The sequence below is a fragment of the Peromyscus eremicus genome, chromosome 9, assembly GCF_949786415.1.
Source record: "Peromyscus eremicus chromosome 9, PerEre_H2_v1, whole genome shotgun sequence".
NCBI classification, from domain to species: Eukaryota; Metazoa; Chordata; class Mammalia; order Rodentia; family Cricetidae; genus Peromyscus; species Peromyscus eremicus.
This window is the reverse complement of record NC_081425.1, coordinates 80,211,689-80,226,145: the sequence shown is the minus strand read 5'-3', so window position 1 is coordinate 80,226,145 and position 14,457 is coordinate 80,211,689. Positions and strand designations below refer to the sequence as shown.

General features: G+C 44.5%; 1 protein-coding gene across 1 annotated transcript in view; it reads right to left on the bottom strand.

Moving 5' to 3' along the window:
* Positions 1-219: 219 nt before the first annotated feature.
* Lrmda (leucine rich melanocyte differentiation associated) overlaps positions 220-14,457 on the bottom strand; it is a 1,020,124-nt gene continuing 1,005,886 nt past the window's right edge. The window contains exon 7 of the mRNA XM_059273860.1: positions 220-358. Within this exon, the coding sequence (XP_059129843.1) occupies positions 279-358 (80 nt within the window). The 3' untranslated portion in view covers positions 220-278. The remainder of the gene's footprint in view (positions 359-14,457) is intronic.

Below are 14,457 nucleotides of genomic sequence, written 5' to 3'. Positions count from 1 at the left end.
AGGCAATCTATCATGGTGTTCATGCTGTCAGCCCTGGTGCTGCGCCACTGCTGTCTGTCACCCTGGTGGATGAGACCTGCTTAAGGGCAATCATGTCAATCTCTCTGTGACCACTCAGTCTGAGGCAGCTGGATGATCTTGACAGGCCTGGCAAAGTCGGCACACGGTACTGAAAGCTGGAGTCACAGCCTTCCTAGAGAAACACAAAGTGGGCTGTGGTTTTTCTGGCCTCTCCATTTTATTGTCACGACATAGGCTAAGGCATGTAGAATTTAGCTTCAGAGCTGGTCATCTCGGATGAACCTATTACCCTCTGAGTTTCTTCCATAGTAAAAATAGCGACCTTTCGCCAGGACACCTGTAAATGGAAAGAGACATCATTACTGGTGGCATAATTCATACAGCTTAGAGATCCAGCTGTTATTAAGCAGACATGCACTATGATCGCTAATCTGATGGTAAGCAGAAAACAGTTGAAGCCTCGGATGACAAAGACTGTACCTTCTTGTCCCCAAAGGTGGCTTTTTGAAATGAAATGTTACTAAGGATGGATAGGTTCCTAGGAGTAAACAGCTTTCTGTGTAATTTCCTCATTTTAAGAACTTTTCTAATTGGACAAACGGTTCCCTAAAATATAGCACGACCCCCTCCTCTCCAGATTTCCTTAGTCTAGTTTCTAAGAATGGAAAATTAAGTTTAAATCAGATGATTTCCAGCCCAAGGAAAAGCTGAAGGGTAATCTTTCCCAGAGTGTGACTATTTTGAAGTCCTTTATTGGAAATCAATATTGTTGACTTCCAGGGAGAATTTTCCAAATCCCAGGGGACTTCAAGCCCATGCTGGGTGATTAAAGAAGAGAGGCCACGCTAACTGAAGACTGTACAGGAAGTAACAAGGACCATTGGCATTAGGCACCCCCGACTCATTTCTCATGTGAAAATGTGCTTCCCTCTTCACTTTGACTTCATATATGATCTGTGGCTCCTTAAAAAACTGTCCTGTCATTCATGGAGATTATAGGATACTTCACTGTGACACACAGCATTAGAAAAGGGACAGATGTTCTGATCCTCTTGTCTTTATGTATTATAGATACCCACAAAAGTTCTGTGCATGGAGGTGCATGCCTGTAATCCTTGCACTTGGGTGGACTGAGTAGGAAGATGGTGAGTTCCAGTCTAACTTGGCTTCAGAGTGAGATTCTGTTTCCAAAATAAATAAACAAATAATCAAAGACTAGGAACATAATGTAGAGGAATAGTGCTTGCCTAGAATGTGGAAGTCTCAGGTGTGATACTTAGCACTACAGAATAAATACCCAGAAGACATTGACTACAATCATTGTGAAAACTCTATAAGATTATTAAGAACACAAGTATTTTCCCAAGAAAATATTTATTGCCTTTTTACCACCTCCTTTTTTTTTTTCTTTGCAATGTTAGAAGAGCTAACTTAAAATCCACTTGCATGTAGCTATCTGAGTCCAAATGGGACTTAAATCGCTGACGTACACAGAAGACAAAGAATGGAAACAGCCATAAAACACTAATCCATGAGCCCCAAACCTGCCTGTGGTGATGGCTACCTCTGCACGTGAATATGTATTATCATCAGTTCAGTAGAGTGATGCCAACACACATCATCCTTTGTTGGTTTGAGATCAGCTATATTCTTCCCATCAAGTATTAGCAGAACATAAGTGTTGTGTCTCTTAAATTGCTGTTGTCTCTCTCCTGTGTGTAGGCCACAGGTTGCTATCAGTTGTCTTCCTCAATTGCTATCTGCCTTTTTTTTTTAAAAAAAAAAAAATTTGTCTCTTATATGCCTGGAATGCATGGATGTGGCTCTCTGGTTGGCCAGCAACCCCCAGGGTCCTTCTGCTCAGCCCATCTTTGAGAATACAGATGCATACAGCTATACCCTGCCTTTTTATGTAGGCACTTGGGATCAAACTCAGGTCCTCAGGCTTGCATGGCAAGTACTTTATTAACCATCCTTTTCCCCATGCCCTAAACTTTGTTCTTAAATAAAGATTAAAACCATTTATAGAATCTTTTAAGGGTAGTGTGGATGTGCCCTGCTTTGAATAGTCAGAGGCAAACTTGAAAGTTACTGACATCCCAAGTGCTCTCAGAGTTGGAAGAGGGACAGGGTGACATCATTTGGGACCTGGCTCTTTCCTTGCTGTGTTGCCATAGACTACTTTATTGTGGGTCATTCTTCCTGCCTGACTTGGCTTTCTTGTCCCTCCACAGCCCTAGTCCCCAGTTTCTGGGCTTCAGTATTGGTCTAGTGCCTGGAAATACTGAGCTGGTGTGAAGCCTCACTCATATCGTTCTTGTGACCCATTCTTTCAGCTCTTGGCACAGAGCTGCTCCCTTTATTGTATTTTGTAGAGCCTAGGGTTGTACCAATCTTGTCACCGATGCCAGAACCCTGGTGATCTGTAGGCTGGGCGGGGCACATTCTACCTCCATGAGTGGCCTGGCTTGGCATGCCTCAGATGCATGGGAAATCCCACAGGAACTGCCTTAAACCTGGCTGATTCAAGCAAACTCTCAAAAATCTGGAGGGATGGTCCAAAGGATGTTAACTTCTTTCTACAATACCAAGACAGCATAGATTAAAAAAAAATGGATAGGGCTGCCAGATATCATAAAGAGTACAGTCCTTCTCATGAGCAAACTGCATGGCAGGCAGTCCTGTGTGCACACACACACACACCAGTCTGCCATGGCTGCACTCCCTCCGGTAAACCTGCCCACACATCCGAGGATTCTATGTCTTTGCTCTCCACCTCTCTCCCTGCTGAATTTCCGTTCCTGATGCAAGCAGATGGAAACAGTGTTCCTGGAACATGGGCCTCGGCTGCATTCTGAGCCACACTCACCCATCTTCTCTGGTTGGCATTGATAAAAGTCCTTTTGAAGGCCTGCCCTGTTTCTCTGGGCCTGGAAGCAAGACTGTTTATAGACATCCTGGGAGAGAGGGCTGCTTGATGAATGCAGGAGACTGTGGCTAGGTGTCAGCACTTGGAAAATGAGGCAAAGTCGTGAGTTATTAATATTGTCAATGATCTCTTGATGGGAAAACAGATACTGCACTCACTGTCAGATTTAAATAGACATTGAGTGCATTAAGGACAAAAGGGCAGACTTCAAACAAAGGATCTGTGTGCTGGGAAGCTGACTTGGTCTCTGGGCTGGCACTAACCTGATCTGAAAAGACACTGTCAGGACTGGAGACAGGCCCCGGATTGTGTATGGTGACAGAAAACAGAGATGCTGACAGAGATACCAGCGCCATATTATGCCAAGGACACCCGAGCACTGTCTGGGACTCTAACACAAGCTGACATCACTCGCTAGCATGTGGCTCTTCTCTTCGGCCCCTGCAGAACCAGAGTCTTTCTTCAACATGTCACTCCAACACCTGCCATGCCCATGAAGGTCCTGGCAGCCTTGGTGGGGACAGGGCCTACAGATAAGCCAAGTCAATCTCACCCTGGGCTGTGCAGGGGATGACACTTTCCCACTGATAGCTGGGTGACTTAAGGTGAGCAGAGGACCAATGTGTTAGGAGCTGTCACCTTGAATTAAAAGTTAAGGAGAAGTTAAATTCTCATGAGCTGGGGTGGCCTGGCAAACCCAAATGAAACCCAGCTGCTGGTACTAGTCTGGGGACAAGGGTACTTAGACTAAAGACTCATAAAATAAGCTGATACTTTTGTACCAGAGTCATATACGGGTGCTTAAATTAAGGTAGTTTTGCCTCTCATACATCTCCTATCTGAGCTCAAAAATGGGGATGAGACTACCCAAAATATTTCGTAGTTTTTTTTTTTTTTTTAAAAAGAAGACATTAAGAAAAGAGAAACAGCCTGGTACAACCCCACATGTGGTCAGAGGACTTTTCTTTATCAAGGAAATCCTTTGTGAGGTCAAAGATTAGGGAGATGGTAATATGGGTATTTCCTGTCCCCCCCTCCAGCCCTCCTCCTCAGCTATAGCAACTGCCAGAGGCCGGGAAAGCTGCAGAACGGGCATTTGTATCTTCATAGGGAGGGTCTCTGTGGCTGGAATTTGGGACCTGGTGGTGGTAACTCTGTAGACCATGGCCTCTGACACATCTGCCATGGATTCTCTTGTCTGTATCTCCTCAAACTCTATGGTTGAAGAAATGGAAGGAGACAACATATTTAATGGCATACAGAGTGTTTTTAATTAAAATATGAAGCTTTGGTCATAGTGAGTGAGGCGGGAAGGCCATATATCAGGCCAATGGCAGTTGTTGGTGCGGGAAAGGGGGTCCTTTGGGGGGCTCTGAAAAATGACAGTGCACTGTTCCCTGGGGAATCCTCTCCTGCCAGATGAAACTCCTAATTTTTCTTAAGAAGCCAGCTTTCCCATCACCATAACTTCTTAGAGCTATAATTGTGAGAAAAAAAAATGTGTGGGGAAGAATCTGTTTTAAAGAGGTCCTTTATCTTCTCGATGTTCCCACCCTCTGCAATGGATGTCCTGATGATGTGGGTTAAGCTATGACCTTGGGGCTGCTTAGTGGGTGAGAATCAGCCTCTTTTCTTGAATGCAAGGCTGTGGTGAAAGGGACCATTCTGGAGACATAGTGGGTGGAGGCAGGGGGTAGGAGAATGATCCTTGCTGTCCAGGAAAAGGGGGTTCTAACATACCTCTCTACAAGTCCCATACACATTCTGTCCTGGCTTTCCATTCCTACTGTCTGTCCTTAATGTCTATGGGCACTGGTCCCTTGCACTCCCTGTTTTCCCTATTCATAAATGAAGACAAAGATAATCACTATGGGTCCTTTTGAATTGTGAAATAGGCCATTTGGTATTTTTGAATGTTTCTCTTTTATGAATGTGGGGCATTGGTCCATAGGGGTTCCTGATGGAGAAGGTGTGCCCAATGTGACCAAGTGTACTAAGTTAGGTTTTGAAATCCATCTACTCACATCCCTATAATATGGCATGGAGTCAGGGTACCCTGTACGAGTCCAAACTCTCCACAGAAAGGGTGTCTGCTGACTTTTCAGCAACTGAAAGTTCATACTCACAGCTGGGTGTGCTGACCACTAAATACCCTAGCTTTGAAATCCTATCTCGCATCTCATATTCCTATACTCAACATGTTGAGAGCCTAATTAACCATCAGCGTGTCTGAGTTCATATTTGATGGAAGAGTGCAGCTAGAGCCACAGATTTGTAAAACAGAAAAAATCAAGTCTTAACCTTACTAGTAGTACTTAGAGTAATCACTGCCCTAAATATTCTTGACATGAATGTTGAGTTTAGTACCACACTGACAAACAGATGATGACCTGATTGTGACCTCTTGGAACTTACTAGACAATGACAAAGATGGGTAGGAACAGAGAAAGGAAGGATACAAACCACTGTGGCCTTGGCAGAAAAAGACGCAGTGTTCTGAAGAGGGAGATAAGCCCAGTAACCGAGAAGGGAAAGGTTAACAGTAGTGTCCCTTTGGGCCAATGGGGAAGTTTCTAGAACAAGGTAACCACGGGATACTATGCAAATCCATATCCTTCCTCCCCAACTTCCAATACCCAGTTCTAATGGGATGTGATACAGATGCAGTAGACAATGGCAATCTGTTGAATATAGTTAAGTATTTACATATGCATAAACAATTTAAACAGAGCCTACCAAGTTTGGAATTTTCAGTCCTGTACATTTATACTTAAACCTCTAATATGACTTTCCTACACTTCAAACATTTTTTTTTTAAAAAATGTAGGCAGATTAAATGTCTGCCTTAACAAAGAAGAGACAGAGTAGCAGGACAAGAGTCTCTGGTTTTCAATGCGGATTGTATTTCCATTCTGAACACCTCTCCCCCTCAAAACTATAGCAATCCCAGTGTCTCCTGGAGGGAGAAGAGTGAAGTGAATGCTATCTGGCCTTCAGAACTGTGATAGCACGGACCAGAAAGGAACACTCCCCCAGAAAGCACAGGCCCAGGCTTTTGTTGTACAGGAGCCACGAGTAAAGTGGTACCCAGGAAGGAATGAACACCTGCATCATACGGTCTGAAGAGAGCGCTGTATCAGTATCCTGACACCAGCCATGGGATATGCTGCTGGGTCCACAAGGGCATTAGCAGAGCCTACAGGCTTACAGGGTCCTACACAAAGTTCAAGATAAGCCACTAAGTAGCAAGGCACAACTGAAACAGAGATTTTAAAAAGACTATAGGAGGGGGTCCTTGGGAGCAGTTTTTCTAGAATGAAGACTTATGTCCTCCCTCCACACCAGCCATATTTGTCCTCCATTTGCCCCTGAGTCTCAGGCTAGAGGTCAAATGAACTTTCCACTTGACCTAGGGGGGCAGTGGAGAAGGAAAAAGTGACACTTTCTTCCTAAACTAGTAAAGCATGACTTGTGGGAGGTGTCTCGGTTTATAATCATCATCTTCAGTAGAAAGTGGGTACTGCAGTTGCTACGACACTCACCAGCACTCACAATATCGGCTTCGGCTCTCCTCACCATGACTGAGGAGGATGCCCTGCACACTGTCCTTGTCCCAACTGAAACAGGGCCCGCCTCTAGGTGCACCCCCTACTTCTCCAGTATTATTTGAAGAAGCTCTTGAGAGGCACAAGGGTATGCCTATCCTGAACCCTGCCACTGTGTAGGGGTGGACACTGAATGCTGCCATTTTGGCCCCAAGGGTATTTTGGCTTCTGGCTTACATGTTAGTACATGTGTAAACTTGCCTGGTAATTTTTGAGAAAGCACTAATTATGCGCAGCAAGTTTCATTTGGACAGTTTAACTCCTTCCTCGCTTCTTCAATGCCAAGTCAAACCTCCTCCGTTCTCAACCCTTTCCTCCCTGTTTTCAGTGCTGCCCACCACTTCCTTTCCATGTAATATTTCTCCTCCAGCTTTGGCAAACAATGAACGGTGCCAGGCGGCATCTAGCTTCTTCTGCTACTGTTTAGCTGAAAAAGAGTCCCACTTCCTGCAGTGAAATTGTATGGTGCTGAATTACGAAGGGAGAGCTTGAAACTTCTGAGAAAGTTTGGTCACATTTTATTGTGTTTATTTCTAGCCGATTTCATTTTATTTGTCATTATGTCTACCAAGGTTAATTCCACCCTATGAATTTGTGTGGCTTTCAAGATCTTGGGATGTAAATCTCGGGTCAGTGTTTTTATCTGCAATACATCATATTAGATTCAAGGTTCGGTTGCTGTCAGTTCCCCCTCGGGCTGATTATTTCTACCAGCAATGCTTATCATAAATTAAAGGGCTGCTTCTATTTGTCTCCGAGCACCTGGAGCCCGATGGTGAACATTCCAGATATAAAATAAGACTCGAGTTATGGGGTCATGACAAGCTGCTGTCTGTAAACACCATGAAAACAAAGTCAGATCCTGTGATATGGCCATTAATTCAAAGGTTAGGAAGCAGAGAAAGAGCCTCTTGGCTTAAACTAATGGAGAAGTGTGCGCTTGGCCTCAGTGCTTAAGTCCTTCTGAGATGGCCTGAGAAGAGGCTCATACCTCTCTCCCTTGAGAGTGTAGATTATGGAACCTGCTCAGCCAGATGCTGGGCCTCACCGGGTATCTGAAGGAAGCAAAACCCCAGAGGGAAAGGATCTAACTGTAGGGAGGTGATGGTGACAGGCAGCATCCTTGCCTCAAGACCAGGGGAGGGGGCCAGGAAGGGGGAGAGCAGGTTGTCGGGTGATAAAGCAGGTTCTATGGAAAACACGTGCTGGGCTCAGGGCAGTTGGAATGAGGCTTGCTATTTCAAGAAAAAAAGAGTTAGGAAAGACAGGACAACAGGAAACACACACACACACACACACACACACACCCCACAGCAAGCTGAGTTTTCCCTTCATGGAATCCTCTAGAAGAAATTAGAATGTGTGTACAAGTCTTAGAGGTCTTTGTCCTTTGAGTGGACTCCTGGGACCCCTCCTGCTGGATGTCATGGCCAGGTAGAAGATGGTATGGACCTTCTTAGACATGATAGTACATGTCTCCATCAAGAATCCTGGCAAGGAAAGCCCGGGTGCCTCTGCTCACACATCAAGCCCTTTCAATCTCCTTTGCAGTGTGTGTGTGTGTGTGTGTGCACATGCGCACTTGTTAGAAGTAAGCAGGCCTTCCATGGAAGAGCCTCAGAGCCAATGCATGCTCACTCCTTCCTGGCTTTGAACACCACCAATCAATTTACCTCTCACCTACACTCATTATATCTCAATCCAACAGCAACATAATAGAAATAAGAGACCAAAGTCAGTTTCCCTATTTCCTTGCTCAAGCAAGTCCCCTGTCTCTTCAGAAATAAATTTGTAAATCTTACTGATTCAAGCTTTATTTATTTAGTTGCATTCTCGGGTCTCTGTTTGTCCCAAGTAAAAATGAAAGCAGAGATCATCTTCCTCCTGATGTCCTAAAGAGCTGTTTACTCACGCCCTGCTGTAAGCATCACTTTTTCCTTTGCTGAACTCCCTACTAAGCTAAGACACAGAATGCTAAATTGTCCTTTGAAAGTATTTCCTTCACTGTATCAGGGAACTCTCCAGCTGGGATAGAATTTAAGGATGCTCATTTAGAGGGAAGTCCTTCACTTACAGAGCAGGAAAATGAGGTTCTGATTGGTCTCCCTAAGGTGACAATAACCAGGCATCGATCTCTTTCAGGCAGGAAAGGAAGTTTTGCTTTTATAGCTTATTTTTCCAATGTATTATTTATTTGTTCAATCTTGTTCACAGTCTCCCGGGGCCTCCTGGGAACTTCAAAGATCACCAACAACAGGACTTGGGCTCATCCTTTGCTACTCTCTTACGGAGGGTAATGGGGGCTTCAGAGCCAGCAAGGCATGAATGCTGTTCTTCTAAGGGGGCTATAATGGCTCTGAGACAGCTGGATTCCAAAGTGAGTGCTGAGATGGGATGCCAATCAGGTGTGACTCTTGAGGTGCCTTTCTAGCAGCTCATGGGCGGATCTCACCCTGGCTGTCAGTCAAAATGGGCAGTGGTCTAATGGGAAGACATCACGCTTCTGTTTCAAAAGAACTCAGAAATAAATCTTTCAGATGAGAGAGAGCACACCCCTTCCACCATTATTTCTGCATTTATCTTTTCCACTTCATCTTTTGAAGTCAGAATCATGGCCACTAGAGGGCAGCATGCAGTTAGGAAACAGCTACAGTTTTCTTTAAATAAATAAGGGCAACTATTCAGGGAAGGCCATTAAAGCCACACTGTGCTTGTGGTCACCAATTACACGTCCTGTAATGATCAATATGTCATGTTTACCCAATCTGGGCTGAAAGCTATCTGGAACTGAGGCTACCAAAGGCCGGCCTCTCTCTGTGACACTTTTAGGTTCCTTCTGCCTCAATTTCAGGGACCGATTTTCCTTATCAGCTATAATTAGTCTTAGCTCAAGGGTTGGATTTTATTGTTGTTGTTGTTGTTGTTGTTTTATATCACCTGCATAAATGCAAAGAAACATGCAAACTAATAAAGACAGATCCCTTCTTAGAGAAAGAAAACAAAAGCAAAAAGCACTTGCCCCATGGACATTCCCAAAGAAAAATGACATCCATTGGCATGGAGTTCACCATAATCAGAGAGCATCCTTTTAAAGTTATTTTTATTTTCTGATTAAAGTGAACTTTGGGTCAATACACAGAGATCGTGGCTGCTTCATTTTGAGGACAGGCCTTCCTTGCTTAAACCCGACCACTGTCTGCCTTGCTCAGAATGTCTGATCCGGAGTCATCTCTCATACCCAGAACAACGAATGACTGTCCTCATCCCCTAAGAGCCACTAATATTTACAGCTTCCATAGACGGTCGTGCCGAACACGTTTTTAAATTCTAGGAAACAGCATTTTAAACTAGAATCATATGGAGGAAAACAGGCGAGGGGATTCCACCCAGAAGAGAAGACCAACAAATCCCAGCTCCTTGGGTCCCAGCTCACACAGTGCGGGGTGGGGCTGGGGCTCTAGCAAGCATGACAGGACTCCTGCCCTCCTTCCCGGCATTCCCTCAGTGTAACAGTCATGTGACTAACCAGGCACGAAGGAAAGGTTGGGCTGAGCTAATGGATTAGATTATTAACTCACGATGAAGCGGAAAGTTAAGATAGCCTCCCTACAAATACGGTAGAGCGACAGCAGTTGAGTGTTTTCAGTGAGGATGGTACAATTAGGAAGTGTATCTGGGGCGGCGAGACTGCAGTGAACAAATGAAGGTTGCAGCATCTTTTCTCTACACGAACTCCAAAAGGGTGGCGACAAAAGGTTCCCACACGCCATGGAGCCTAGGCTAAGTCCTAGGTGCTCAACACATAATCTGTGTGGGGTGGTAGAAGTCAGAGGTCAGCCTCACGTGTCATTTTTTCATTTTTTTTTTCCTTCTGAGACAGGCTCTGTTGGTCTATAGATTACCCCTTAGGCTACACTGAGTGCCCAGCAATCCCCAGGTTGGGGCTACAAGCACACACCAGCATGCCTGGCTTTATCATGCTGCTCCTAAGAGATGGAACGGGTCCTTGTATTTGCGGACTGGGTGAAATGGCCTGAGGATACTTCTGAGCCAAGCATTTCCCATACATTTGATATGTCCAAGAGCTGGGTGAGCTGGCCCTCGGACATTGGTTCTCTGACTTGCCCTACATTGGAATCACCCCTCAAAACTTCCCATTTAGTGGGTCTGAGTTTGGGTCAAGAAAGTTGCTTATTTTGGCAAATTTTCAGGGAATGCTGGGGAATCACCTTTAAGAAAGACTGTTGTAGAACAACCTGAAAGCCCTACCTGTAGCTAGAGTTTTCCTGCCTGGCCCAGAGTCAGGACAAATCTCTGTCACCCGCCAGTCCCACAGCCGCTCAGACCCGACCAAGTAAACACAGAGACTTATATTGGTTACAAACTGTATGACCGTGGCAGGCTTCTTGCTAACTGTTCTTACAGCTTAAATTAATCCATTTCTATAAATCTATACCTTGCCACATGGCTTGTGGCTTACCAGCATCTTCACATGCTGTTTCTCATCGTGGCGGCTGGCAGTGTCTCTCTCTCACTCATCCTTCCACTTCCCAGCTTTATTCTCCTCCTTGTCCCACCTATACTTCCTGCCTAGCCACTGACCAATCAGTGATTTATTTATTGACCAATCAGCAACACACTTGACATACAGACCATCCCACAGCACCTACCCTTTTCTTTGGTAAAGTAAATGACCTTATTTTTATTCGTATTTAAATCAGAGACACAAAGTGTCCGGTTAATTGAAGGTCTTACTGCATTGTACTCTGGTAAATGGAAGTTTTATTTGCTTTCCAAGAACAGCCAGGAAACAAATGGCACCTAAAATAAATAAGGACAACAAAATCTGGGTAGAGCTCTTGCTTAGTACAAACTAAGCCCTGAGTTCAATCCCCAGCACCACAAGAAGAGAAAAACAAGTTTCTCAATACTTTCACATTTATGCTTTTTCCTTTAGTGGCAGGCTGATTGCATTCACAGGGCAAAAGACGGCAAGAATGGGGTAAGACCGGAGGTGAGCCGGGAAAACATGGTTTAAGGAGTACAGGGCAGGGGCACCTAGGAAAACAAATTTCCAGATAGTCTTTGCTCCTCCTCCAAACTGACAGGCCCCTCTAGGAAAACACCCAAACAGTGAGGTCCCCCTGCAGAGTGTGAATGAACGGGGATGCAGGCTTTGCTCTCAAAAAGACATTCGCTTATTGAGTTTCAGATCTGTTCTTATAGATCAAAAGGTGGAGGCAGGGCTGTGTTCTGTGTGCCTCCTTGGGCTGAAATTTCTCAAAAGAATTGTGGTAAATAAATAGCAGGCTGCTAAGAAAGAAAAGAGACAGAGAGATAGAATGGAACTCTCAAATAAATTAAGCAGATGTGGCAACAACTGAGTTTGTTATGATTCAAGCCCTTAAATAAGTAGGAAAAGGGCTTGCTCCTTGGGCACCTTGGCCCAGCCTCCATCGGCTGTCCATTAGAATCCAAAAGAACCATTTTTACACTGATGGTACCATAATCTTTCCTAATTCCAGGCATTCAAAATTGCCTTCTCCCCAAGAAAAACAAAGAGAATCTGTTGATATTTGATCTAACTGGAAGAAGTTGACATTTAAAAAAATTTTTAATTTAATTTAATGTCCAAAAGTCTATCGTTGCAGAAACTCAATACAATACTTGGGCACTAACAAATTCTACTCCCAAAAGTCTTCACCTGCCCATTGCCCATGTGTGATGCATGTGCACATATGTGTGTGTGTGTGCATGTCAAGAGAAAAAAAACTCATAAGATCACTGTGAATTTTCTGTACCTGATTTCTTGCCCAAGCTGGAGACCTAGTAAATACAAAGCACATCAAAAAGGACTTCATTAGAGCTAGCCTAATTAAAACTTAATGATGTTACCAGTCTCTCCAGCATTAGTAAGAAGGTTTTTTATTTGTTTGGCCTGTCAATGGAGCAGTCCCAGGCAGAGGGATATTAGTGACAGTAGGTGGTACCAGGTGATATCTGTCTCTGGAATGTACTACTTTGAGATGGCATAGGATGTTACCCCTTCTAGTTGATTGGCTTGGATTTGTCAGGATTCACCCTGTGCTAAGTTAACATGCCTCCATACTGGAAGAAAAGATTGCCCATTGTAGCCTAATAGAATACATCTGGCTCTGACAGTTTGATGCCCAGCTCGGAGCCACATTCGGCAACACAAATTAACAGCGTAGACCTTGCCCACGCTGCAAGCAGGAAGTAATAACCAGCTACCTGCTACTTGGCCAAAATCTCATTATAAGCCATTAAGGTAATTGAGGGCCAAGGCTGTGCATATTACATTCCCCGAGTGCCAGTGGTTAGTTGAGGAGAAGAAAGAGCTAGAAAGGTGGAGGTGGGGTAGCCAGGAGAAACTAGCCAGTCACCACGATGTTCTGTGGTGCTGGAGTTGGGGAAGGAGTGTTCCCGAACAATTTCTCTTCTTGCCCTCGAAGCCCACATGACCCCAGGAAGATGATGTAACTTTTGGTAGGCCTCCAACAATGCTATGCGATTAAAAAATTAGTCACAGAGGTAAGATAAGGGCAAAATAAGACAGAATGCTCCCTAAGTAAAAAGCATCAATACTGATGAGGATCCAGGGGAAGCTGCCCACCCTCTCTAGAAGGCAGTGGTTGTCTAGAATTACTGCATGTGGGAGTTCGCAAAGCCAAGTCCCTCCCATAAACTAGTATTCCAAGCCTCAGGGGTAGAACAGTGATAGATCGATTGGGATGAAAAGAGGAGGTCAACAGAGTCTGTCAATCAATCTGTGTTTTGGGACAATGAAAATGGTTCTAGTTATGGTAGTAATAGCGATAGCTAGAAAAACTCATTCAGGGCAAGGAGAGAAGTTAACTGCAACGACATTAGTGACCTCCAGATTCTCACTCCTGCCCATCTCACTATGGTTTGGATCATTAATGTCCCCCATGAGCCTATGTGTTACAGACTCATTCCCAGATGTTGGGATGTAGTGGGGCCTAGTAGAAGGAAGCTAAGTATGATGATTGGCTGTCAACTGATGGGAGCTAAGATGCACCTCATAGATTAGGACAATGAGTAAGTGGGGATTTTTTCAGGGAAGGTTATGAGAGAGACATCTGCCTTGACTAAGTCCAAATGCTAGGGGACAAAACCTGGAAGCATGGGCATTCTCTCCCTTGTCTTCCTGGTAAGCCTCTCTACTGTATCTTTCTTGCCATGATAGACTGAAACCAAGAGCCACAGATGAAACCTTTTCTCCATTTGGTTATTTTGCGACCATGATGAAAAACTGAGTGATGCACTAAGGTGGTTGTTGGCACAGCCTTGGAGAGGGGGACAAAGGAACCCTGTCCCTGTTTCTTTATTTCTTTTGTATCCACTGCATAAGATGTATGATTTTCTATGCTACAAGCTCTTTCCATGGTATACCATCTTGCAACAGGGCCAGCTGGTTACAAATAGAATCCCCCAAAGCCATTTCCCTTTTTGTGGATTGTCTCTGGCATCTAGTCATGGTGACTGTCTTAGGGTGTCTATTGCTGTGAAGAGACACCATGACCACAGCAACTCTTATAAAGGAAAACATTTAACTGGGACTGGCTTGCAGTTCAAAGGTTTAGTCCATTGTTATCATGGCAGGCAGCATGCAGGCAGACATAGTGCTGGAGAAGGAGTCCAGAGTTCTACATCTGGATTGACAGGCAGCAGGAAGATAGAATTACTGAAAGAACTTCTGAAACCTCAAAGCCTGCCCCCAGTGACATACTTCCTCCAACAAGACCACACCTATTCCAACAAGGCCATCTCCTGCTAGTGTCACTCTCTATGAGCTTATGGGGGTCATTTTCATTTTACCACCACAGTGACAGAAAGTGACTGACATATGTCTACTCAGAC